The sequence below is a fragment of the Hemiscyllium ocellatum genome, chromosome 18 (genome assembly GCF_020745735.1).
Source record: "Hemiscyllium ocellatum isolate sHemOce1 chromosome 18, sHemOce1.pat.X.cur, whole genome shotgun sequence".
NCBI classification, from domain to species: Eukaryota; Metazoa; Chordata; class Chondrichthyes; order Orectolobiformes; family Hemiscylliidae; genus Hemiscyllium; species Hemiscyllium ocellatum.
Window position 1 is genome coordinate 19,816,269 of NC_083418.1, and position 26,923 is coordinate 19,843,191.

The window sequence follows — 26,923 nt, forward strand, 5'->3', positions numbered from 1 at the left end:
GACAGCAACTGACAACCGGAAGCAGCAGAGACACACCAGTATAAATGCCGGAGGAATCAGCACAGAAGCACTTCACAGGAGGCTCCCAAGCACTGAGGATGTCACCTAGAAAGGGGACGAAACGTTTGCAAGAAAAACTCCCAGCTCGGCGAACAGAACCACAGCAAACAAAGGGATATTTTGACAAGTGACAATGTCCTGATGAGTACAAGACAAACAATTTCAATAACTTTTATCAATTGTTGGGTTGATGAAACAAAACATAAGTTACAGGAAATGCTCAGCAGGTCTGGCAGCATCTGTGGAGAGAAATCAGAGTTAACGTTTCGGGTCCAGTGACCCTTTCTCAGCTGATAGTAGCTAGGAAAATGTTGGTTTATATCGCAGAAGAAAGGGTTGGGGGGAGGGTGTAAGGAGTGAAGGATAGGTGGGGATAGAACCCAAAAAAGAGAGAAGAACAGTTGGAGAGACAAAGGAGTTGATAACGATCTGGCTAGAATGGTGAATAGCTGTTAACAGACTATTAGTAGCTAACAATAGCTGGTGTGTAATGGCAGGCTCTGTGCAAACAAGGCCTGGTGTGTGTGGTAGGGAGCAAGGACATGGGGGAGTTCAAGCACTAAAATGATTGAATTCGATATTGATTCTGGAGGGCTGTGAAGTCCTCAAGCAAAAATGAAGTGGTGTTCTTCCAGCTTGTTGCTGAGCTTCGCTGAAACACTGCTGCAAGCCTGAGACAGATATTGGCCAAGGAGCATGATGGTGTGTTAAAGTGGCAGGCAACTAGAAGCTTGGGGTGTTTTTTTGTGGGTGGAACAAAGCATGTTTTGCAACGCAGACACCCAGTTTACGCTTCATTTCCCCAGTGTTGAGGAGACCACATTGTGAGCAGTGAATGTAGTAGACTAGATTGTGGGAAGTGCAGGTGAAATGCTGCTTCAACTGGAAAGTATGTTTGGGCCCATGGATACTGATGAGGGAGGAGGCAAATGGGCAGGTTTTACACCATCGGCGGTTGCAGGGAAAGGTGCCGTGGGGCAGGTGGAAGATCCTTGGAGTGAAGGAAGGGTGGACTGGGATGTCCCAGAGGGAACGGTCCCTGTGGATTGTTAATAAGTTTGTTTTTGAAGGAATGCACTTTGTTATAATTTCAACATCAGAATGTGTGATGCTGGCTGTCAGTAGAACGAATTTTTAATAACTGTTTAGGTTCTATAAATTTAAAAGCTGTTTTCAGTTTGTTTGCATGTTGCAGGACCCTTTCTGACTGTGCAATAACTGGGAAGACATTCTGTATCATGTACTCTAGCATAATCAACATACACAAAAAATTAGTAAGGACGGAAATAGAAGTGTAATAAACTTAATTTCAAACTGAAGGCAGTCAGCCAGTTCACCTGACACAGCAACATTTCATGTGCTTGTTCCTTTAAGGTTAGCACGCATTTTGATTTCTAAATTTAAGTGAGTAGTTTTCAGGTTTCACTTTGACTGTGCTTACTGACTCTAACATTGTGATTTTTTTTTTGAGGCTCTTGCACTAGCATCTAGAATGGGCCTGCCTGCATCCTTGCTTAGTGAATCCAAATTAGAAAATCATCTTTGATTAATTCCCTGCTACTGGCCTATAGCTTGTGGCAGATTCTCCCTTTGCTTGTCTCAATGCTGCTTCCAGGCTGCCCTCCACTGCCTTTCTTCAACAGTCACATAGATAAAAGCCGATAACCAAAAAGAAACCTTCAGAGAAACTATTCTGAGCAGGGGTGTATCAGTCAAAGTGTTACGTTAATTATTTTCGACTTTGTACGTGTTCTTTTAATCTGAAATACAGTTGAATACTTTAAGATTTTCCCTTGTTTACCAGCCCCCCTCAAATCTTGGGCAGTCATAGATTTTTGGGATAGTGTATATTTACTGATTGCAACCTGAAACTTGGAGAGGAGCCAACACTTGTTTGTTGTTTCCATTTCCAACTCTGATTTATTAAATGTTGACCAATCTTTGAATTGAAATTACTTTCAGTTTCTTTGCCAGCTTCTCAAACCAGGTGCTCTAATTTATCTTGCATCTGCAACATTTTGTTCCCCATAATCAAAATGATAATGATTATTGTTGAAAATGTAAACTGTGAATCTTTTTGTCTCATGCTCGTCAAGACGTTGTTTCTTTGCCAATATACGTCTGAGTTTCAGCACTACTCAAGTCCTGCACATTGAAATGACTATTTAAAAACTATATTCTTAGATCATATGAATCATGAAATTATGTTCTTCATCAAGTTGAAAAAATTAAATTAATAAATTACTCCATGAAGCCTTTATCTCACAAAGAAGGAATGGTTACAGCATCAAATTTGTCTGGAATCTCTTCTGCTGTAAGACAAACCTGATTTTTGTATGTTTGTTTTTACATTTGTATTTCTAAGTACCTGGCTGCATACAGATGAATCCATACTGAACCATTTATATTAACTTAACACCCTTTCTACATGGAGTTTAAAGTATGGAGCTCAAAGCTGCACACAGTATCCCAACTGGTTTGAAGTAAATCTTTGCATTCTGTTGCTCTGCCTCTATTCCATCAGCTTTATTAACTTATTGGCTGCATCTAATGTCTTGTGAACCTGAATTCCACCCCCACCCCCTCCCAAATTCATTTTGCTCTTATATGCCACCCATTCTCCCATTCAAGTGTAATTATTATTTCTATTTTTTTCTTGGCAAAATAGACCTTGTGTTTACTTAATTAAATTCCAGCTGCCACAATTGGGAATATCACTCGAGGCTTGTATGAGAACTAATATGGTGCATCCTGAACCCTACACTGAGAATGAAAGATTATATGGAACGGAATGGAATTTTTTTTAGTAGCATCGGTAATTGATCACACTGTTGTAAACTTTCCTTTTCAGAAATGTATGGAGACTAAGAACACTTTACTTGCCCGACAAAAGGATATGCAGACCTCGTTGGAAAAAGTGAAACGGCTTATCCAATTGATCCAGGGTATACAGCTCTCAAAAAATGCCACACTGACGGATGAGACGATCAACAGCCCCACAGACTGCATGAACTCCCCCACCACTGTATCTTCGCCTGTGAACTGTGATAGTAACTCAGAAACCAAGTAGCTGAAAGAACAGGCTGGATTTTGTAGAATGTGTAAACCTTTCTGGGAACAAAATTGTGATGGACAGTTCCTGATTTGCCAATTTAAGGGAGATTCTGTGCTAGATTGTGTTCTTATAGATCCATATTGGGCGTACAAGCTGGGTAAAGACCAGCGCCAAGCCAAGTGAAAATACCAGTGTGTGCCTGCTGCCACCAGTTTGGTTTTAAGTTTGTCTACTCTTCAGGGAAATAGGTAGAAAACTATGGCCGAAACTTAAGTCAGCTGTCCTGGTCTTGAATTGCATTCTCTCAATTCTCAACTCCAGGATTACTTGAGCAGAATGGCAGAACATTTAGTACAATACAACATAACCGAGAATAAAGATGGATAAAATGCAAGGGATTGGAGGCATGAGAACAAAGAGGTAGCAATCATTGAACTGTGACTGAAGTAGTGAAGGTTCATTCAGAATTACAGACAGAGAGAGGTACATTGTGTAGTGAACACAACACAAATTACAGATATTCTCCTCTTACTTTATTTTAAAATACAAGGAACAGAAATGTAGATTTATTACTGGGATTGGTAGGCGGTGGCACCAAAACCATGCATGGCTTTTGATGAAGTGTGTTTCTTTTATCATTTTAAAAAGTCACATGCTTGTTCATTGTTCAAGTAAATTTTTCAAGTGCCTTGGGCACTAGAAAAGGTACAAGAGGGACAGACTGAATTTGTCCTGAGATTTTTGTTTTGTTTTTAAAGCTTAGGGAAATATTCAGGTCTTCCTAGTGTTGAAGAAATTAGATCAAGTAAACTGTTGAATACTTTTATTTCCTAACGAGGTGATTTATAGAAAACAAAGTGTTAGAAATTGAGCAGATTCTGTATATATAAATATATATACACACACACACATGCATATATATATAAAAAAACTGTATATATGAAAAGAAAAAAAAATCTGTTATTGTCTGAACTGCCAAATGCTTCTATATTGAACCTGCAGGGAATGATCTTCAGTTTACTGGGGAATATACTGGAACAGTTTTACAGTTCTTACTATTTCCATCTTTAAGACAAGTGGATTGAAGGTCACAGCTAACAAGATCAGTTAAGTAAACGGTCATAGGTCATGAGTTGTGTAAAGAATGCAAATAGTCTGTTGTGCAAGTGCAGCCAGAATGGAAATTTTATATTATCTTTGCATTAATATTTAATGTTGGTTGTACTTAACTCACATATCAGGGTGTGCTTGCCTTTACATTTGGCACTACGTGAAAATTTCAGCCATTTATACTTACATTTGTAATTATTAGCCAAACAATGTGCAGATGGAAGAGACAATTAATTCAGAGTTTCTTCTAAATCAATTATGTTGGGGATTCAGTTTTCCTTATTGCTGCTTGCCCAACCTGGCAATGGTACGTTAGTAGAACAGGAATCGGAATTTTTTGCTAAGTGGGTGTGGGGATAGGAATTTGCCCTAGAAGCGGTTGCAATTTTTTGTTGTTGTTTAGTGATGGTCTTTTACAATGTTTTTAACTCAATTCTGGAACATAACTCATTAAAGATATTTTTAATAGAATTGATATTCGGTATAAGTGATTTAAAAGCCAACAGACTAATGAGCATTACTGTCTCAAAACCAAAAGATGAAAGCTTTTCAAAATTAGTTTGCAACCAAATAACTGCTGTTGAGGACTGAAGTAGTATTTTTAAATAAATTAAAATGGTTGCAGAAATATTTCTGAATGTCAACCAAAATTTTTTTTTCCTTTATTTTCTCTACCCTTTAATATTAGTACTTTGCTCAGCATTTCAACATGCAAACACATACTTGCCCTACGTATTTTTCTACATCAGGACAGTCCTGCCTGCAGGTGTCTCCGCAACTTTTGTTGGGACTCTTTCAGTTCACCCATTAAGATTCTTAATTAAGTAGGAAACTAGAAACTGATATTCAAATTTGAGAAATGATGTGTGATAAATACTTTCCCAATTTTAAAAGTTATCATTTGGTAACTGCAGTGAATTGATAAATATTTCCACTTGAGTTTAACCATAATTTATTCTTGTAGGGTGTTATTTCCCTGCCAATTCTGGCTTATTCTAATCATGGATGTGTCATGATTGGCTCAACGCTTGCCTGTTGCTCTAAAGGATGTCAGATATGCCTTCTACCTTTGTTCTTATCAGAATTAAATTAAGTTCCTCCTTCAGTGATGATTTCCATCACACTCTGTGCGTGGCAAATATGCAGTAATAAATATCTAGCAGAGTTTGTCTGTAAATCTATATTTTGCTAACGTTCATGAACTTTCCTTCATTAAAGTTATCTTCAGAAACCACGAGTCAGTAGCTTCTGCAGCTCATTGTCAGCTGTTTAGTTGCTACTAATTTAATTACTAGACATAGCAGTAAACTAACATTACAGTAATATATTCATACTTTGTACAGAGAACTATCTGAAGCATTCCAGATGATTGATTTGTTAAAACTAATGTCGATGAACTACATGGATCACAGGTCTCATCTGAATTAGTTACTCGATGCTGAGACACCGTCAATTGAAGGCAGTGCTACAGTATTTGATGCATCTGAGGAAGAGGTATTAACCTAAAAATCAAAGATTTGTTCGCCAGTGATTTCTACTAGAAAGTCCAGAGTGCAGGCATTAGTAATCTACAGAATGGCTTGACTGTAATGTCCTCCATGTGCATTCAGTGTATGAGAATGCAACTTCCTTGTGTGATGGATGCCTAATTTTACTGTATGACAAAGAGTGGAAGGGAGGTGAAAATGACAAAAGGAAAGTCCTAATAATGAATGTTCAAAACAAAAGTAGAAGATAGATACATGAAGGATCCCATGTTTACTATTTATTGAGCAGTGTTTTTGAGTTTTGTAAGTATGCTAACTCCCAGCTGTTGTTAGTTGATCATCCTTAAGGACATTTACCATGGTGAATTTGTATCAGATCACGTTTCATATCATAATAAGTACAACAGCAATGGCTTTCATTAGTATTTGCAAAATAAAGCAAAAGATCCACCTTTTTTGCACAGCCCACTCCCTCCTTGTTGTTACTTTGCTCCTGAATAATCCACTATATATTGCATCCCTTCAAATACTTCATGAGAAGCCTTTGGATGCACAGGTTTATTCAGAAATGATAATATCTTTTTGCTTTGCAGTGTCATTTTTTTTGTCATATAATCTCTCGTGCCTTCTGTGCTAGCACAGAATTTCCTTTTTGTTCTTTTCACTCATCCACCTCTTGCTTCTCTATATTTGCTTGAAACTGTTCCATTCCATTCTGACTTGTTGAGTATTTTCTGTATTTAGAATCGCTTACGGAAGCAAGCAATGTAAATGAGAGATTACGCACTTTAGTGCTTAAATAAGTTGGGGTTATTTAAACAAGTCACTAACATATAAGCTCCTATAAAATCTTTTAGAAATTGATATAAAAGCATTTTTTGAGAAATTAAGTCTTTTTCACATTGGCTAGGAGAAAGCGAGAACTGCAGGTGCTGGAGAGTCAGAATTGAAAAGTGCGGCAATGGAAAAGCACAGGTCAGACAACATCAGAGGAGCAGGAGAGCCGATGTTTTGGGCATCAGGCCTTCGTCAGGAATGTGGCGGGAGAAGGAGGCTGAGAGATGAATAGGGGATGGGGCTGGGGGGGATGTTGGCTGGTAAGGTGATAGGTAGATGCCCCTCTACCCGCATCTACCTATCGTGTTCCCAGCTACCTTCCCCCCCCCCCACCCCCATATTTATCTCTCAGCACCGTTCCCCTGCCCCCACATTGTTGATGAAGGGCTTATGCCTGAAACATTGACTGTTCTACACATCGGATGCTGCCTGACCTGCTGCGCTTTTCCCGCACTACACTTGTCAAACACTTATTTTGGCTGTTAGCCAGATTTAAACAATTGACTGATCAAATCTTTACAGTCTGTAGACAAAGGCATAACGTCACTTGGAAATATTGCAGAGAACTGCAATTGCACATCCACCAAATGCTGTAAATCTCTAAGCAGATCTGGCAGCATTTGTTGAGATAGGAATGTAGGGTTAAAGTTTAAGGTTTTGTAACCTTTTGTCAAAATTGTTTTTTGTTTACCAAGGAGACTGCAAAACTGGGAGAGGAGAATGAAGGCCTTACAGAAAGTGAGTAAATTCTAATCAATGAGAATGAGGGAAATACGGAATGAGGGAACAAGGTGAAAATCGAACACAAGCAGTGAGCACGTGGCCTGAAAGAAATCAGAGTGGTGCAGAACTGAATTAAAGAATGTAGAACATAACATCTAAAAAGGGAGGCATCGCTTGGAAATATGTGGGTTCCCCTTAAAAAATGTTTTATTTGGAGTAAGTAATTGATGTTAAAGGAAAGTTTGTTCAGTGTAATAAAAGGGTCAAAAGATTTGGAAGATTGCCTCTAGCTTTCCATTTCCCTGATGTGAGGCTGAGCACTTTCTGGAAATTTTGTTTTTAATTTAAATTTCCAACCTTTGTAATATGATGCTTTTCACAATTTTATTTTATGAGTTTAGGCAGTCTGAGACAAATTCAACCTAGAACTGATGTTTAAACACATTCCTTTCATACCTTGTACAGGACACTATTGCACATTTGCAGTACATGCTAATAGTTTTGGAGAATTGAGAATTGTTTGGTGGTTAATATTCATTAGCTTCTCCAAGATTTTCTCCACATTGTGTATAAGATATACATCACCTCTCAGATAATTTGTTTCTCAGTATGCACAAAACTACTTGATTTATCTTGAAGACCGGTCGGTACATCTGGGGATCTCCAAGGACTCTTGGGTTAGTTCCAGAACACAACGCAACATCTCTGATTCTATGTTCTTGTATCCCATCACAAGGGATGCCCCTCAGTAAATACACCAACATGCTAAAGTTGTATTACTTGCCTCATAATTCATTACATAGAATTTACAACACAAAAAAAACAATAGTGTAAATAATCTGTGGCGTGGCACCTAACATTAAATTTCACCTAGCCATGTGAACATGACCTGCTCGTCCATTCTCGTTCTTGGACTTGACTAGCTTTTCCTTTTCTGAACGCCAACCCCACCAAATCCCTGTGTAATTTTAAAGACCACACTCCGACAAAGCCCGCAACCCCAATTCTGCCTCAAACTGTTCAATCCTTTCTGAAAATTGTAACATGTCATTCTTGTAAGTTTTTTTTTGTATGCTCTCCAATATCTTAATCATCATTTTATAATATGGAGACCAGAATTGTGTCCAAGACATCAAATAATGAGTCAAATTCAAACAACTTTGCATAAACTGTTCATCTCTGCGTGCCCATGTGGCAGACCTGCTGGTTAAATATCTCACTTTTCAAAAAATTTGTGGCTGATTTGTGTAATTGGTCAAACTTTTTTTTGCTAGCTGCACTTTGCGCTAATTTGGAAAGGTCAGTTTGTATACGATTTGTGTGGGATTCGTGCAGCTCAGAGACACCACTGGTCTTAACAATTTACTTTTTTTTTCTCCACCGCAAGTACACCTGTAGCTTGGCCTGTTACTTGTTTCAGTTGGAGCAAAACTCTAGTGCTCTGATCTGGTGACTTTTTTTTCTGACAATCCTGGTCATAATCAGTTGATCCATTCAGGTAATATCTCACTTAACAGTGTGTATCCAATATGTTTCAATCATGAATTTTCCTCAGATGCTTCCTTAATTAATATAATGTACAATTCAGTGCTTGTATAAACATTCAACTATTGGGAGCCCCACTGCTACACATGACATCATCCTATAATCAAATACTCATGTTCCTGGATTTCATAGTGCACTGGGTATCCAGCAGAACTCACTGATTTGCTACAGCTGTGGCAACACAACATTTTTAACAAGATGTAAAATTCGTAAGCACTTTTCATACATTCCTATTTCACAATATATATGTACTTAAAAGCATTTCCCTCATTCAAAACCAAAGAAATGAATTGCCATCAACAATTAGAAGACATACCCACTCTGATTTTAGTCGCATTCTATGACCAACAAATACCTGCAAACACTATGCATGCATTGAGCTATATATGGTTAGTAACTAAATCTTTTATTGGATGTGGATGCCACTGACAATAGCAGCATTTGTCACTCCTCTACTTTTGTGAGTTACCTTCTCAAACCTTTGTAGTCTTTGCGATGGAGGTAATACCCTTGATGCTCTTAGGGAGGGTTTGTGACCTTGTGTCACTGAAGGACCAGTGATACAATTCCAGGTCAGACTGGTGACTTTAAGAACAACTTGCATCTGTGCCCTTGCCTCTACTGCCCTTACCCTTGTCGATGATAGAAGTCATGCGTTTTGAAGTTGCAGTCAAAAAAGGCTTGTTGAGTTGCAGTGAATCTTGTATGTTGTACACACTGCTGCTGCGTATATTGGACAATGCTGATGTCGAGCAATGTGACATTAGACTTCTTCCACCAACTTCTTGTATGGTAGTGATGCTGATCACGTGTTCTAGAAAATACTTGTGTCAACGAGACATTGGGCCAGTAACAAAGTTGCATAAATTTGCTATTTGTGGAGTCGACCCACTCCTTTGACTTTGAGTAGAATTTTCCTTTCATAAATCTTGACTATTCACCCTGTTGAAAATGTGTTGCTGGAAAAGCGCAGCAGGTCAGGCAGCATCCAAGGAACAGGAGATTCGACGTTTCGGGCATAAGCCCTTCTTCAGTTATCATTATTTGCTGTAACATTGCTGAGTCCCATTTTCATCTTTTGACAAGTTTTGATCTGAATTATCAAACTAGTATCTCTTACTCAGCCATCTCTACTGATCAGGCTATGATGCACAGTGCAATTCAGTCTAATTGCTCCCTGGTTGATAATTTCTGTGAGATGCCATACAAATATATGCTTGTATCAAGCAGCTTGAAATATGTTACTGTATTAAAGGTGCTTTAACAATGCAAGGTGTAAGTGCTGAATTTAGTCCATCATGGCTGGGATAGTTGAGGAACCAATGTTTTGGATTTGGATTTGGATTTGGATTTAGGTAGATGAGAAAGCACTTGGAGGTCTGTTCTGCACTGTTGTGTTTTTTTTTGCTGTGGTATCTACAATCAAGCAATCTGCAGATGACCTTCATTAGCTGGAAAACAAAGTAACCTTGAACTATAAACTGTGGACTGGTGAATAAAAGAGGAACAAATCTGTTGAAAATTGGCGATGTGTTCTTAGCATTCTGCTTGGTTGGGATGTACTTTGGTAAATTACTATCATCATTACAATCTTTTAAAAATCAATCAAATGTGTCCACCCCCAAAAACCATGTGTTAATCTGTTACAATCTATTGACACTGATATCTGACAATTATGTGAAAGATTGTCCCATTACATTTATCAGGGAAAGGCAGGAGTTCCATCTTCAGAGCAGGATGAATCACATTTTTAGAGTTTCTAATTCTGAAAGTAGTGTCTTCCTTTCCTGAGGTGAAACAGCTTGCTGTCATTCACTTTCTGGCCCACATGTGAAAAAAGCTTACTTGCAGAAGTTACAGGGTATTTATTATGTCTAAGATGGTCTCCTGAAGCCAATATCTTGTACAAGAATTGGGTAGGTGCAGGGTTTACAGTGATATGTGCACTAATCTTTTTAGTGTTGTGTGAGTTCATTGAATGCATATTTGCCCCCTGGGTATGTACTAGTTTTATTTTTTTAATTGGTTGCATTTATACAGGTAGAAAGCTGAACATATCTAATCTACTGCAGTAAATGTCAATTCTAACCAAGTGGGTTTTTCTCCAGGTTGCTCACTTGAACATTGGAAGTGCAAGTTTGTTAATGACTTACTAGAATTTATTTTACACAGTTCATGCCTGCCTTGTTTCTTTGCTGTTTTGAAAATGCAATATTATTTTAGAAACTATTTGCATCAATGCTATGATTCAGCAATGATGCCATGTCTGGCATTGCTCCAATTTCATATAACACCCCCTTCCCACCCCTTGACTCCCTTTCCAGTCCTTCCCCCTCCCCTCTGCCATTAACCAAATTCATTCCTCCCATTGACCAACCAGGTTGTACCTGTCTTCACCTATCTCCACTTCACCACCCTGCTCCCACCTCCCCCTTTATCTGCAGCTCCTTCTACGTTTAGCCCCAGTCCTGAAGAAGGGTTAGACCCAAAACGTTGACTTCTCTACCTCCTGCTGCTTCCTGGCTTGCTGTGTTCTTCCAGCCTCCTGCCTATCTACTTTGAATTCCACCATCTGCAGGGTTTTATTTTGTCTCGAACGAGGTTCAAATCCAAGCCTCAACTCCTTTTCAGCCTAAACCATATAGTAACTATTTTTACAATCCTTATGGAGCACCATTTTATACCCTCACCTTGGCTCCAGTGTGGTGCACCCCACAGTGCAAGATTGGAAATGATTTGAGCAGATCCAGAAAGTTAATGCTCAAATCAACTAAGTTTGGTTTACAGTAGATCAATGATTATAATTTACTGTCCCATTATTCAACTCATTAATGAAGCCTGGGCTTTTTCTTTTCATTCCAAGTTAAGTTTGCAATTTTAGCTGGATAATTAGTGGAAAACTTCCAAAGTGACTTAGTGTTGGTAAACTACAAGCATAAACCTGGAGAGAGACAGTCTGACAATGAATCAGGATCAAATGAGTAAAATGTAAAAATGATAACACTGCATTAAAGTGAGTTAGCAGTCAAAACTTGAGATTGTTTGCCTTTTTGAGTGAACAAAGTTGTTGTACATGGACTGTTGAGTTTATTTATTCACTCCTCTGTTCCCATTACTAAAGCAATATGATGTACTAATAAACCTCATTCCACCCTGACACATTCTCTTAAACAACACTCTCAGTCAAATAGAATTGAAATCTGATGATTCATTGAAGCTTGGGGTAATGTAAACAGGTTATTTTTTGGTGACAAATCATATTGTATTTAAACACCGCCTTGTTTCTTTTTCCCTTTAAAGAAACATGTACAGCAATACAATTCACCTTTTAAACTACTCAAGCAATCAAAATGCACATGGTTTCTTGCCACCAACTTGGCAGTACACACTTACACTCAGAGTCCTTGAATGCTTTTATTATATTTTCCAGAATGAAGATCAATATGCAGAGATTCCGATAGAACAACTATTGCTTTCTTGGATTTGCGAAGCAGTACAGATATTAGATGCATAATAGGCGATCAAATAGGGTACCCACCCTGATCACAACTCGGACCCATTTTTGACAGAAATATGGTGACAACATCTAGTGAAGATAGGAGCAGGGACTATTGTGATCAAACCACAATATATAAAAAAAACTCTTCTGGTTGATGTTAAAAATGATCACTCAGGTGAGATACTAGTTGGCTTCTAATAATGAAGCATGTTTAAGGTGAGAGAGAACTATAAATCCAGTGCTTAAATTCAGCTTCATGTAGCACTGACCAATATTTTGTAAAATTGTACTATTAGCATTTAAGGGACACTGAAGAGTAGAACAGTGGTCATTACAGTACCGATGGTAGCTGTTAGTCACATCATGCCCTCTTTGCAATCCAGTCAGTTCGATCCAGTCAGCCCAGCGAACTGATTTCCCCAAGTGCCCATTGACTTTGTATTTGAAGGTCGTTGCTGCTTCCACCACCCTCATTGGCTTTAAGTCTAAACCACTCTATAATTGTGGAAGGAAAAGAAAATAAGTGATGTGGCTTGTTAAAATAAAGCCGTAGTAATCTGGAGTGATGAAGTTGATGCCTGTTTCATATTCCGTGTTAATTCATACACTTGACTTTTATAACTGATAAATAATATTTGGTGGCTGCTTTAGAGTAGGGTTTGTAAAGGGAACAGCTGTTGAAGGGATCAGGTTGTGTTGGTTATTCCAAAGATTAATAGGCCATCAGTATCAAATTATAAAAATATGGAAATACACTCCTGGGTGATGGTACATTGATTGTTAACATACTTAACAAATCAAGGAATTCTAGTCTAGAAGCAAAATAGATCAGGGAAAGTCCTGGAAGACGGTGAAATCATGTATAAAGCATAGCCACTGGTGGTGATCTATCCAGTGGAAAAAAGCAGGAAATCTCTTTTGGAAGGTAATTAATTGCAAAGGATCAGTCTGCAAGTGGGAGTAACTGAAAGTAATAGAACTTAAGTAAGCTGTAGAAAATAAATGAGCTGTTTATTTTCCATGGATTGGTGTCAAACATTTCTTTCCAGTTTCTTTTGATGTATTGCCTGATACATCTGCCTGTCTCTCATTCAATCTTGCAGTTTAATAGAATAAATATGCTATTAAATATGCAATCATGGTGCTGACTAAGCTTTGACCAGTTTCCCGAATCTGAGTCAATTGAATCCTGCTGCAAGGGGAAATTTGCTCATTCTTCCCACATGCTATTCGTATTCCTTTTGAACATCGCTTCTTTATTGCTTTTACCTTGAATATTTTAGAATTTCAAGAGATTAATTTCTTTGGTAATCTTCATGAAGTGAACTAAATTAATATCTGTCCAGCCGTTTACAGCAATGATTGACTTAAATGCAACATTTGAGTTTTGATATTTAACCTGCAAAAATTATTACTACTTTTCCAGACTTAATTTGAAATTTGTTAATTTAAGTCTTTGCTGTAAGAAGTATATGTGTAATATCAGTTAAAACCTAATTATTGATTTTAATTGCAGTGGGAATTGGTGAGTGATGACAATGGTGAAATGTATAAAGGAATGATGAGCCCATTAAGGAAGGTTGACTCAGTACATACCACTAATGCATGTTTAGCAGGTAAGAACGTGAGTTCTAGACTGCACTGAAAGGAGTCGAGAGGAATCTAAAATCTAAAAGTAGAGACTTAGCTTTTGATTGAATCATCTGTGAAAAGATCAGAGGGAGGAGGTTTGCAACTTGTCTTTTGGCTACTAGGGATTGCAAAAGCTAATGCTATTTTAATCACCAGTCATAGTTCAACCTGTGGGCTTAGTCTATCTCATCCTCCAGATTGAGAATTGTTTGACTTCAAGGGGAGAGAGGAGGAAAAAAAACTATATTGCTTTGTGTCAGTTGTGATTAATCTTTACTGTATATCAAACAATATCAATTGGAACCAGCAAATCAATCAAAAGTTCAGCTTTAGATAAAAGCAATCATATAAACAAAACTTTTTGGTGAATCAGGCCAAAGTATTATTTTCTTTATAGTCTCTCTCCCTATTTTTTAAAAGGATGTCTTCGTATTTTCTAATTTTGTAGCTTAGCAAGGCAAGATGCGTCATTAAGTGTTTAACTTCTCTGGAGCTAGCATGAACAGAATCCAAGCTGCACTGGTCAAAACAACAAAATACAAGCTGCATATCTACATGTTGTTCATGAAGCAAAAATGTGATTCCACTCGTACTGTGAAATTAGTTGTGATATGCAAATAAATCTCTTCACTCCTCATGAAAGAGATATTGTCCTGACTACCACAATGCCAATCTGTTGCCACTTTTAAAATTATATTTAGAGTAGCCAAGGAGTCTGTAGATGTATTTACATCTAGTTATTAATAATCTTTTTTCATTGAATAATCTGAGAAATATAATTTGCATTGATTAATGCCCACAAATGAATAGCAACTCTATTGTCAAAAGTTTATTTTAAAAAATGGATAAAATAATACCTGACAGTTTACATCCTTTTACAATTAACTAAGTTCTTTCTCACATCTAATCATTATTATTTTGTAAATTGTATGACTTTCATGTCATAGATAAAGTAAGTGTTGAAATTGTACTTAAAAATGAAGATTGCAACATCAACTCAGGATATTTGGTTCAACCCATTCATACCTGTATGCATTGAACAATGTGGTTATATTTTTAAAATCACCTGATGAAAATGCTATGCAGTTGTAGTCACCGAATATGAGCTTAGTCATGTCAAGATAAAGTGAAGGAGCGATGAGTGGGAGTGGTTTGGAGGAAGAGAAAATGAGTGGAGAGCAGAAAGAAGCTGGTTAATGCACTGGGCTTTTAAGCAAAAAAAACACCTAGCTTTTCTTTAGATTCTTCTTGACAGAATTAAGGCCTTTTGGTTTGGAGTGTCAGATTTAATGGACCTCATTGTTAGCTCTTGTCAAAACTCCATGGCACCCACTACTCATTCAGAGTTTGCAATCCCTTATGTCTGGCTATGGTTCCGCTGGACTTCCTGACCCACAGTTTGGGAAGTCCTGATCAAGCTGAAGAGAGCATGCCTGAATCTTGTCCCCTAGAAACCCTTAAGGAAATCAAAGTAGTTTCATGTAAGATGATCTAACTGAGGATACAGTATTTGTGAAATGTTTATGCTGGGGTATTCTTGATTAGTACATCAGAATTTTTAAATAATTTAGAAATTTTCTGCAATCTAAATCTTATGTGTTGTCACTATCAGAATGGCCTGCAATGCTTAAATGGCTCTTGCTAATCTCTTCCTCTCAAGGATCTTTTGGGCCCTTTTGTCCTGTACACTATTTCCTGCCTTGAAGAGAAGAGAGGCAGATGTTGTGCTTTGAGACTCTGCTCCTTGACTGCCTAAAGAATACCTTAAAATTTCCCTTTTGACAAAGAGGGGAGAAAGATTTTGCCTTCACTTTCTCCTTCCTCAACACTTTCATTACTCATGTAATATCAGCTCTTACTACTCTAGGGCAGCAGTATCACTGGCCTGTTTAAGTTGCCAGAGAGACCATCTACAAAGTGTCAGTTGCTGTTACTCAATATTTGGATGCTTTGTTACTGTGGCATGGAGTTTTAATTGATATTCTCAAGATTAGTTGATATGTGGTCTGAAGCTAATAATGCAAGAATGGAGAAGGTTGTGTCTAATGTTTTTCTTATGCCTAAAAATATATCAATCATCAGAACCAACACTGTAGATAATTTTATAGCAAGGCATGAATTGCAGACTAAAGGAATCACTGCATTTCTGCCAGATTCTGGAATGAAAATCTGGAATCCGTTTTATCACCCCAGATCTAAACAACCTTTACCTATGTTTGGCATGTACTTGAACCAAGAATCCTCTTTCGATGTGAACTTTCTTATCATGTACTGCAGGTATAGCCTTAAAAAAAAATTTACACCACTCGTGCGCATATTGTTTCGCCTCCATTGCCTATTGCAATTATTTCTTTTATTAAAGCAAAAATGCAAGCTACTACAAGTTGCACTGGTATGAATCCCCAATATTTAGAGAACTATTAAAAACAGGAATGGAGTTATAATTTATACTAATTTTTATAACAATTATAGTTTCTACAATGAGCTTTGTTCTTAAGTATTTTGTTTATTTTATTTATAAGTCTGTTCCTGTTATGATATTTAATCATTGCTTCTGTGACATTGCTTCAATCGTTTGCATTATTCTTAGTATTTAATGATTTCTAGATTGGTGTTCCTTCTGAATTCAGAAATGAGTCATTTGCAATAATTTTGATGCCTCCTAGCTTTACAAACACTGGTAAATATGTTTGGTTCAGTTTCTCCATAATCTGTAACGATCTTTTCACTCTCCGTTAGTAGTGCGCTTGAGCCACAGACCACATTGTGGTGGCAGAGTATGGCATCTTGGTTGAGAGGAGACAGTGAATCCTTGTCTGCCTTTTTGCCTGCTAAAGAGTAAAGTTGGTTAGACAACAGCTATGGACTGCATCTACTGTGAAGAAGTGATCTTACTAACTTGCTATTCAGCTGGAAATGAATGACAGCCTGTCTAATATTTGTGTGTTACCCTTGATAGGATTTTAAATAAGTAGTCTATCATCAGAAAAAAAGTGTTCTCTGACCATAAAAAGAACTCCAGATACTATGTTCAAAATAACAGATGACAGCTGTTACTAATATCCTTACAAACAAAAATAATAAAATTTTCAAATCATCATAAAAACCTGTATGGATTGTATAGCGATCTTTTACTGTTTTAAAAAAAACTGTGAATGCTGGAAGACTAAAATAAAAACAAAATGCTGAAAATACTCAGCATCTGCAGGGAAAACCAAGAGTTAATGTTTCAGATCTGTCACCTCTGTCAACAATACTCAGTTCTGATAAATGGTCACAAGCCAGAAACATTGACTGTTTTTCTCTCTTCGTAGATGCTGCCAGACTTTGAGTATTTCTAACATTTTCTGTTTCTATTTTAAGAGTCTAGTATCATGAAGAAAACATTGGTGGAGCTCCTTGCTCTGCAGTTTTTAATGTTTAGTGCTGTAAAACATTAACTCTGAATAAAGAAAATCTTTTTGTTGTGTTTCAACTTGACAGGGTGGGGAGTAGTAATGGAAGTTATGAATTATCTGTGACAGTGGCAACAGTGCTAAAGGATGTGACTGCTCATTGTGTCTCAGTGCCCCTGAAATCTTGTCACATTTTCTATTACTGCATTTACTGTTGGTCTTATCTTTATAAATGAGAAAGCAAGAAATGGGCAGTAGTGAGGTTCTGTGGACTGGAATTGAGGTGAAACCAGCATCAGTATTATATCTGTTTACTGTAAGGAAAGTAAGAAAAAAGCAGAATCATTTTTCAAAAGATATGACGATGGTACGTTACAATTTGCACATACTGTATGTTTTTCCCCAGTTTATTTTGCTATCACTGGTATTTTTTCTCTGTTCTTTGACTAGTAGGAGTGATGAATTAAATAGGCAGGTCTGATGTTATGTTGCTGTTTCCTGCTGCCTGAAACAACCCTGTGAAAAGTTCAGCCTGTACTCCAAGGCAGACCAAATAAAAAGCCTTTCAAGTAATTTGAAAGGAAGAACATGCTTTCAAAATTACCCTTACTCTTTTCAGAATCAGTCTTAGATAGCATAAGGTCTCTTGAAAGCTTCATTAACCACCAAATTAAATCTGCAAATGATTTTATTAAATGTACTTTATCAGGTCACTGTTGCCACCATCAACTTTCCATTTTATATGTTTGAAAATAATAAAGTAGATGTGAGGAAATAATTCTCAGGATTTTTTAAATAAAGATTCAAGTCTGAAAAACAAGTGGGCCAATATGTGACATTAGTTGAGTAATCTTCCATTATCTCACCAAAGTCAGCAATGTTTCTTAAACTTTCCAATTTTGTTTGCTGTCTGAGTGCAACATTACTTGGGGAGTAAGAGCAATATGGATACCTTGTCTTCTAAGACAGAAGTTCCTGGAACAACAAGCATCAAGTTATTCATACTTGGAAGGGCCAGATCTATCTTTTCATTTCTGCACTTGTACATACATGAGTATGAAATGCATACTTACGCAGAAACATGTACATACAAGAAAGGGGGCACACAAATGGGAAAACATTCACACTGAAGTCAAGTGCAGAGAAAATGCACAACAGCACCCATTAACAGATGCACACAATCGAGCACATTCAACAGAGATAAACAAGAGCATATACATGAACATATAACCATACACATGCCCTAGCGCGTGCACAAATTTACAAAATACACATATATGTGAAAGCATAGACACTTGTGTACACATCCATGTACAAAATATATTTTTCAGGAAGTTTTTCACTAGCTTTCATTCCATCCAAGAATGGAGGGTAATGCATCCACTACTATCCTGTCTAAGATTAGCTTCTGCTTCTAACCTCCAATTACAATATTGATGCCTGAATAGTAGTGAGGGGAATAGGGCAAGGCATAAATGCTCTGTGTCCTAAAACAATGTTTTACAGCCAAAAATACCATTGGTGGTGGACTGCATGTGACCTGAGGTAACATGGCATTACATCCTGCTTTTAAAATACCCATCTGCTCTTAGATTTTGTTTTTTTGGAGAATGTACCCGAGCCAGTAGTGACTGACCCAAAAAAGCAACCCTACGCACTTGGGTGTCATGAGTTGTGCTTTGTTTAAAAATTAGGTTTAATTACCTGTCTGCACCTTGATTGTGAATGTCTGTAACCTCTCCTCCCTCCCTGGCCAAAAACGATTACATTTGCCGTAATGATGGTTCACAAATGGCAGCAGGAATCACTGCTTTTCAAAGCCGGATATCCTTCAAGCAGTAGTTTGGTGCTGTTGACTTATGGAGAGCAGAGCCTAACAAAGTAACTGTAACTGTTTACGTTTGTTTTTTTTAAAAAAAAATGGACACTTTTACCTCATATGCTAAGTACCTTTACTCTATTATTGTCTTAATATAAAAAGTGGGGGATAGGTTGGGAAGCAAACAAATGAACCAGGAAAACAAAACTAGCAAAAATGCTATTTGAGATTATTTGGCTCATGCTTCCACGTTTAGTGCAGACAATTAAGAAGGAAGCAGCACCATGTTACTTAACTGTCCATTCAGGAGGGCAAAACAAACACTAGAACTGTTTGAATGTGCTGCACATTATGTAAAATGTATCATAACACTGGCTTACTATCAGTGTTTACTTTATTGTAAGATAGTGGTGTTCAGTTTTTTGAAAATTGTATAGATTTTTTTCAAGTTGGTTTGATAGGAAAAGGCAAATCCAACAAACTTTTTAAAATGTAATTGTTTTCTAATATTGTTTAAGATCCTGTGCTAAATAATTTTTGTTTCTACACTTGCACCAACTGTTTACTAGCAGTTTATGCCTCTTAATTACTCACTCTTCCCTTCTGTTTTAAAGCCATTGTGGTTTTTAATTGGTGGTGTATCTAGATAATAGCTGTACTAAAAACAAAGGACAAAAAATGAGATGCATCTGAAGCCTTTTGGATCAATTTGTATTTATTTTATTCTTTGCTAAGTAAAGATTGTACACATGCTTTTTGGACTGTTTTGATCATGTCTTTTTGTATGATGTAAGCCTGAACCAGCAGAAATATTTTTTAGGATGACCTATTTTGTTTTCTTTTTATTTTCTTTTGTTTTTTTTCTGAGGAAATGGTGGCCAAAATAAATTTTACTGGAAATTACAACCTTGCACCGTTTGCACTCCTCTGTATAACATTTTCAATCATTTGGGAAAATCTGTCGTGCATATTAATATTGTTGTTTTCCCTGCTCGTGTATTGGCATATCCAGTTTTGTCGCTTTATTACCAGAAATGTCTAAAGAGCAGTTAGTGCGGTATTCTCACAGCTGAATTCTGGCTTTTACTGTTTGAAAGGCAAATTATGTACTGGATGATAAATAGACCCAATCAGAGTCTTCATGAACTTCAATCTTCAGAACCCCTCCTTTGCTGTATCTTTCCTTTGGAGATTTTATTTGCTCCCTAAATTGATTTATTTTAAAATTTAATTTGAATCTGGAAAAGTATTGCTTATTCTAGTTTACTTTTAGTTTATTTCATTTAACTGGAATCTGTAAGTAGTTAGAAATGTGCTAACTTGTCAATAAATGTAGGGACGTGATTGGTTGCCTTCAAAATTCAAGCTTTTAAAAAACTGAGCAAAGCGAATGTAAGGAACAGACTTCCTTCTTGTCCCCCTAACTTGTGTTTCCTGAATTTAAAGAATACTATTGCATTTAATGTTCTGAAGAGATTTTCAGTGGCTGGAGTTAAAAAATTGAATTGCTTTTTTGCGGCCATCTACAATTGCTTCACTAAAATTTCCTTAACTTTCATGGAATGATTTTCCCCTCTTGAAATGTGTGCCTTGTGGCTGGTAAGTTTGCGGAATAATTCATGTTGTGTAATTATAAAGCACAATGAAGATCCTTCAAGTAAGATTGTAGTAACAGCACTGTTTCTGACATCGACTCTGTGAACGCAGTATTGTACTCATGATAAATTGGACACTGGAGTTCAGGTAACTTCTGTAAGATCTTGATCATTACTATAATTGGGGTGCATTTGGTTATGATTTAATCATATAAATAACAGGGAAAACAAGGATCACTCCCCTTTTCAAATGTAATTTTAAAAACTCTTTCAACCATTTTAATTTGAGATATTCATGTGCCAAATATGTACATCATTGCTGCTTAATCAACTCCCAAGCTGAGATTTTTATGCACTTCTTTCTGTTCCCCTTTAAGAAAATTAGTAGCTAATTTTTCTCCCAATGTTGCTGAGGGACGACTCCCCAAGTTTAGAAGTGGTAGCTTGCAAGCTGCGATAACTATTTACTGTACCATTTCTAGCAGGAAATGATACATCCAAAGGCAAGTTGATGAATTAGAGAATCTGTGCATTTTTAGTTTATTTCAGTTAAATGATGCACATTATTGTCTTATATGTACGTAACATGTTCTATAAAGATATAGAATCATCAGCTTCTGCAGAGTGTAAAGGAAGAAGCTAGACTGATAGCGATCACTCATGTGAGCACAGAACTATTTCTCCAAGATACCAGAGGTCCAAGTATCTTGAATCAACTTGTTTGAATATGTGACACATCTGCCACAGCTGGAACTTAACGAACAGGACCTCTGGCCAAGAAGTCGGGACAGTTGCCACAAGATCCCAATCTTTGGGCTGTGTCTTGGACAAGTAGGGTCTTTCTGGAGACTGGAGAAAATGTGCTTTTAGTGGAGGAAGCAAAACTTTTGTATTTTGCTGTCACTCAGTCTTTAGTTCTGAAATAGATTCTGAATTAGTAAGCAGTCAGCATTTGCTATGCAGTAAATTACTGGAGTGCACTCAAGGTGCAGGATACTGGTGTTCATTTTATTCAGAGGACAAATGCCTACCAACTAAGAAGTGCTGCTGTACATTATCAGTAAGTACCTAACTTTTAAGCAATGTTTGTTGCTCACTCCTCCGCTGTGTTAACATATTATTTTGCTCATTCTTCCTTCACATACACACAATTCTCACAAGTAATTTGAATCTTATTTTGAAATGTCATGGCATCATATTAACCTGTACCAGCAGATCAACAGTGGAAGAGCATGTCCCCAAGTAGACACAAAGTATCAACCAGTAAAGTCTATCCCAACCAAAGCATTCTCAGTCGTAGCCTTTGCAATTTCCCACCTTTTACCCCTGTATATTTTAGCCTATAACATCAATAATTAGCCTCTTTCAAAAAATAACTTAATTGAAGTGCTTTTGCTGAGGTCCACAACTGGAATCAGGATGGCGGGATTGCAATGAAGGTAGAGCAGAAACAAATCTTCCTTTCTCAATTACAGAATGCGTTTGATTAAGCTGTACCCCTCAGCCTAATTCCTCTCACCACCTCAGTCTTTTCTCTATAAGACATTAGGCTAATTCTTTACACAGAAGGTTTGAGTGTAGAATGAACTTCCTGACGAAGTAGTAAATGTGGGTACAATGACAACGTTCAAAAGACATTCGATGGATACATGAAAAGGAAAGGTTTGGAAGGATATGGGCCAGGAGCAGGCAGGTGGGACTAGTTTAGTTTGGGATTATGTTTGGCGTGGACTGGTTGAACCCAAGGGTCTGTTTCCATGCTGGATGACTCTGACTCGAAGTCACATTTCAGCGCTCCATGTTTCAGGACCGTTCTCTGCTAAATCTTCTCTAATGTGTTCTCATTTGGAATGGAGAGCTATCCTTCATTCAGAAAGTGTTTTCATTATTTGTTGTTTATGAATATAAGTGCAGCTGCTTAGGCCAGTATTATTTCCCTCAAGAAAATGACATGAGCTGCTACCTTGAACTCTTGATATGGGTCTACCCATACTTCTGTTAGGGAGTTCCAGAATTTTGACCTAGTGACAGTGAAGACAGACTCCTAAATTGTGTCTGACTGATTGGCTGACCAGCTTTGAGTGTTAGGAGATGCATTATCTTTTGCTGAATTCCCAACCTTTAACCTTTTTATAACCACAGCATTATATTATTGGTTTGGCTAACCAGTGGTAGCATTCAGGATGTTGATGTTGGGGGAAAATGAGTGACTTCAGTGCCATTCAACATCATTTGAGAAGTTTAGATTCTCTCTCGTTGGATGTGGTCATTGTCTAGCATTCAGTGTTGTCCAGGTCTAGCTGCACATAGTCAAGAATTGTTTTATTGCCCAAGGAGCTAAAGATGAAATTGAACATTGATATCATCAACTAACGACCTTGCATTGAAACAGGATCATGGCCTGTTTGGAACACAAATCTTAAGCACAACAACGGCTATTGATATAAGTTGGAGTTGAAGAGGTTGAATCAGTTTCCATTAGTTATGGGTTAAATTTTCAGTAGTATTGTAAAAGCAAATGGGGACCACAGATGTACAAAGGGCAGGCTTTAAGAGTGGCTCCTTCACTCACAGCAAGGTAGCACTGGCCTTATTTGAAGTACAGACAATGTTTGTGAAAATTGAGAGAAAATATTACCTTCTCCCAGTTTCTCCAACTCAGTTGCATCTGTTCAGATGATGCTACCTTTTGAAGGGGATTTCTCAGAAATGCCTTTTTTTTCCCTCCACTAAGGATTTCCTGTCACCACGGTTGATATGGCTCTTATTACAAGGGTGTCACAGTGGCTCAGTGGTTAGCACTGTTGCCTCACAGTGCCAGTGACCCGGGTTCAATTCTAGCTCTGGGCGACTTCAGTATAGAGTTTGCCCATTCTCTCCGTGTCTGTGTGGGTTTCCTCTAGGTGCTCTAATTTTCTCCCACAGTCCAAAGATGTGCAGGTTAGGTGAATTGGCCATACTAAATTGATTGCTCATAATGTTCAGGGATGTGTAGGTTGGATGAATTATTCAGAGGAAGTGTAGAGTTATAGGGTACGAGAATGGGTTTGGGTGGGTTACTGTTCTGAGTGTCGGTGTGGATTTGGGTCAAATGTCCTGTTTCTACACTGTAGGGATTTAAGGATGATTCTGTGATGATTATCCATGTTCGCCTCACAGGGATGTCACCAGACATGCCTTCCCCTTCCCTGTCAGCATTCTGCAGGGACCGTTTCCTCAGGTCATCTCCTCTACTCCCAACATCTCTGCACACTCCCACAGCACCTTTCCAATAGCAGAAGGTGCAGCACTTGCTCCTTTACCACGACCTTTCTCATTATCTAAGGATCTAGAGACATCTTCCAGGTGCAGCAACAATTTACCTGCAATTCATTCAATCTAGACTACTATATTCTGGATCAGTAGTGCTAGAAGAGCACAGCAGTTCAGGCAGCATCCAACGAGCAGCGAAATCGACGTTTCGGGCAAAAGCCCTTCATCACTACTATATTCACTGTTCACATGAGGTCTCCTCTACATTGCGGAGACAAAATACAGACTGGGTGACCACTTTGCAGAGTAACCACTTTGCAGAGTAACTACATTCTGTCCATAAAAATGGCCTGGAGCTTTCACTGAACTCTGCCACTTCAACATACCACTGTGTTTCCTGGTCAACATCTCAGCAAGGCTTTGTGCAAGCTGGAAGAACAGCATCTTAACCCTTTCCACGTCCTTGACCAACCCCCCCCCCCCCCCCCCCCACACCTTAGGCCCTGTTATGAAATGGACTGTTTTCAGCCAACTCATTTTCACCTACTCCGTCCCCTTTTGGCAGCTTTTCTTTTCCTGGCATATGACCAATCATCTTGCGTAACTTTCTTACTCTCTCTCTCTGGGGTCTGTCTCTACCAATCCACTTACACTTGCTCCCCCTCCCCCTCCCCCATGACCACTGTCGTCATAAATACTACCTTTTTCAAGCTACTTTCAGTTCTGAAGAAGGATCATCAGACCCGAGATGTTAACTCTGTTTTCTCTCCTCAGATGCTGCCCAGACTTGCTGGGTTTCACCAGTAATTAATGTTTTTGTCTCGGATAATGTTAAGCTCCCAGATAAAGAAATGTGGGCAATGTAATATGTAATATTTTGTGTAAAGCTCTGAAGATGTCTGTAACCCAAACGGGGTTAGTTTTACACTCCACAGTCATAAGACTGGCTGTCCTTGCATGTGTATGAAAATTAATGATCATAGACCCATTTCCCTCTAACTAATTTGCTATTGTGCAATTTGCAATGCATTCGGTTGAGTATGTTTTACTGCCTGTAGTCAGAGCAAGGAGCCACACTGGACAGATGTGGACAAGATCCAAAGAATCTGAAGATAGTTTTAAAATCTAATGGAGAATTCGGGACATGAGGTGGCAGGTGAGACAGCAAATCGGCCTGGTAGAGTGGAAGGAGAGAGCCCAAAAGTGATGCAGAGATGTGAGTCCTTTCAGAGGTTGCCAGTGGAAAAGGTGATTTAAAATAAAGTTTAAAGTAGAACTAGGTCAGTTGAAGCCATGCTGATCAGAAACTAATGTTTAAGTAAGGCACGTCATTTTTTTTCTCTATTCTTGTAGGGCAACCAGGAAGGAGACTATGTATTGATGACACACACAAGCAGTTTTTATGGAAATAACCAGTTTATTATGAATAAGCAAATATATTAGTGCCTGGGATCAAATAGAAATGTTTGATTTCTGTTTTAAGGATATTGATGGAATACCTTATTGGACAGTAAACTCACGAATGAGATGGAATGGCAATTATGAGATGCCTCAATTTGAAGAGAAAGTTGAAACAGTAAATGTGTTTTGTGCATTTGGAATAATCTATTAAGGTACGACTCAAAAATATCAATTTTGCATTATGTATGTATGTTATAATATTTTATATAAAGCTGGAGATGTCTGTATCCCAAGCAGTTAGTTTTACATTCCACAGTGATAAGACTGGCTGCTCTTGCATACTCATGAAAATAATTGAGCAGATGCTTGATTCCTGAGTCCTCCTATCAGTTTGGTGAGTTGTCCAATAATTTTGTGAATTTGCTGAAGATTGGCGTGTATTATGACAATGGACCATCTGAGAAAAGACACATAATTATCCACTTGATACTTCCAGCTGAAGATAGTTACAAGTTTGTCTTTTACACACTCATGCTAGGCTGTGGCATTATTTAGCTGCCTCTTTGCATTAGTTGTGAATGATCACAGACAATTTCACAACTAAGTATGGCAGGGCCAAGGAACTTTGATCTGATCTATTGTTTGTGAAATTGCTGAACAGGCCCAGCTGTTCAGCATGTACTCCTGTGTTGTATTTCCACCACATTGCCATCTCATTTTTAGGTATGTAATGATGCTTCTACTATGGTTTCCCACACTCAAAGGCAAGGAATCAATCCTGGTACAAGGTTAGTCATAAAATGAGGGATATAGTGGGCCAGGGGGTTACAACTTGTGATGGGGTAGAATTCTGCTGGTAGACCACATCAACTCAAGCATGTCCAGAATTCAACTGCTAGATCTGTCCCATTTAGCAGGGTGCAGATCCACTCTGGCAGATATGTTGAACTTCAACACATAGCCAAATTCCTCATCTGTAATACATTGTGCTCTTGCTATTCTCAATACTTTATCCAAGTATTATTCAATGACACTACCATCACTGTTATAACTGATATCAAGAGTGTAACCATTAACCAGCAATTGAACGAACACACCATATAAATGCTGTGGCTACGATAGCATGGCAAAGGCTTGGAATTCTGCAGTGAATAAATCTCACCCCATGACTCCCCAAAGCCTATCCACCATTTACAAGGCACAAGTCAGGATTATAATGGAATACTTTCCACTTGCCTGGAGAAGTAAAGCACCAACAAATTCAAGGACTTTGACATGACCAGGACAAAGCAGCTTGTTTGATCAACACCTGATATAACTCCTTAAACATTCGTTTCCTGTACCATTGACACACAGCAAGAACAGTCTGTACCATTTACAGTTTGAACTGTATCAACTTGCCCATGCTGCTTCGTCACTAACTTCTCTAGCAGTTGGAAGGCAAAGATCACACGTACATGGGAACATTGTCACAATCTGATTTGGAATTATATTGTTGCTCTGCTATTGTTAT

General features: G+C 38.0%; 1 protein-coding gene across 3 annotated transcripts in view; it reads left to right on the forward strand.

The window, feature by feature from the left end:
• Positions 1-7,700, forward strand: part of phf21aa (PHD finger protein 21Aa) — a 302,501-nt gene extending 294,801 nt beyond the window's left edge. For 2 of the 3 annotated variants that reach the window (XM_060838738.1, XM_060838739.1), the window contains exon 17: positions 2,912-4,696. In XM_060838738.1, coding sequence (XP_060694721.1) covers positions 2,912-3,130 — 219 coding nt within the window. In that variant the 3' untranslated portion in view covers positions 3,131-4,696. Of the gene's footprint in view, positions 1-2,911; positions 4,697-7,244 lie in introns of those variants that run through there. The other variant, XR_009645657.1, reaches the window with a different exon arrangement.
• The last annotated feature ends 19,223 nt before the right edge of the window (positions 7,701-26,923 follow it).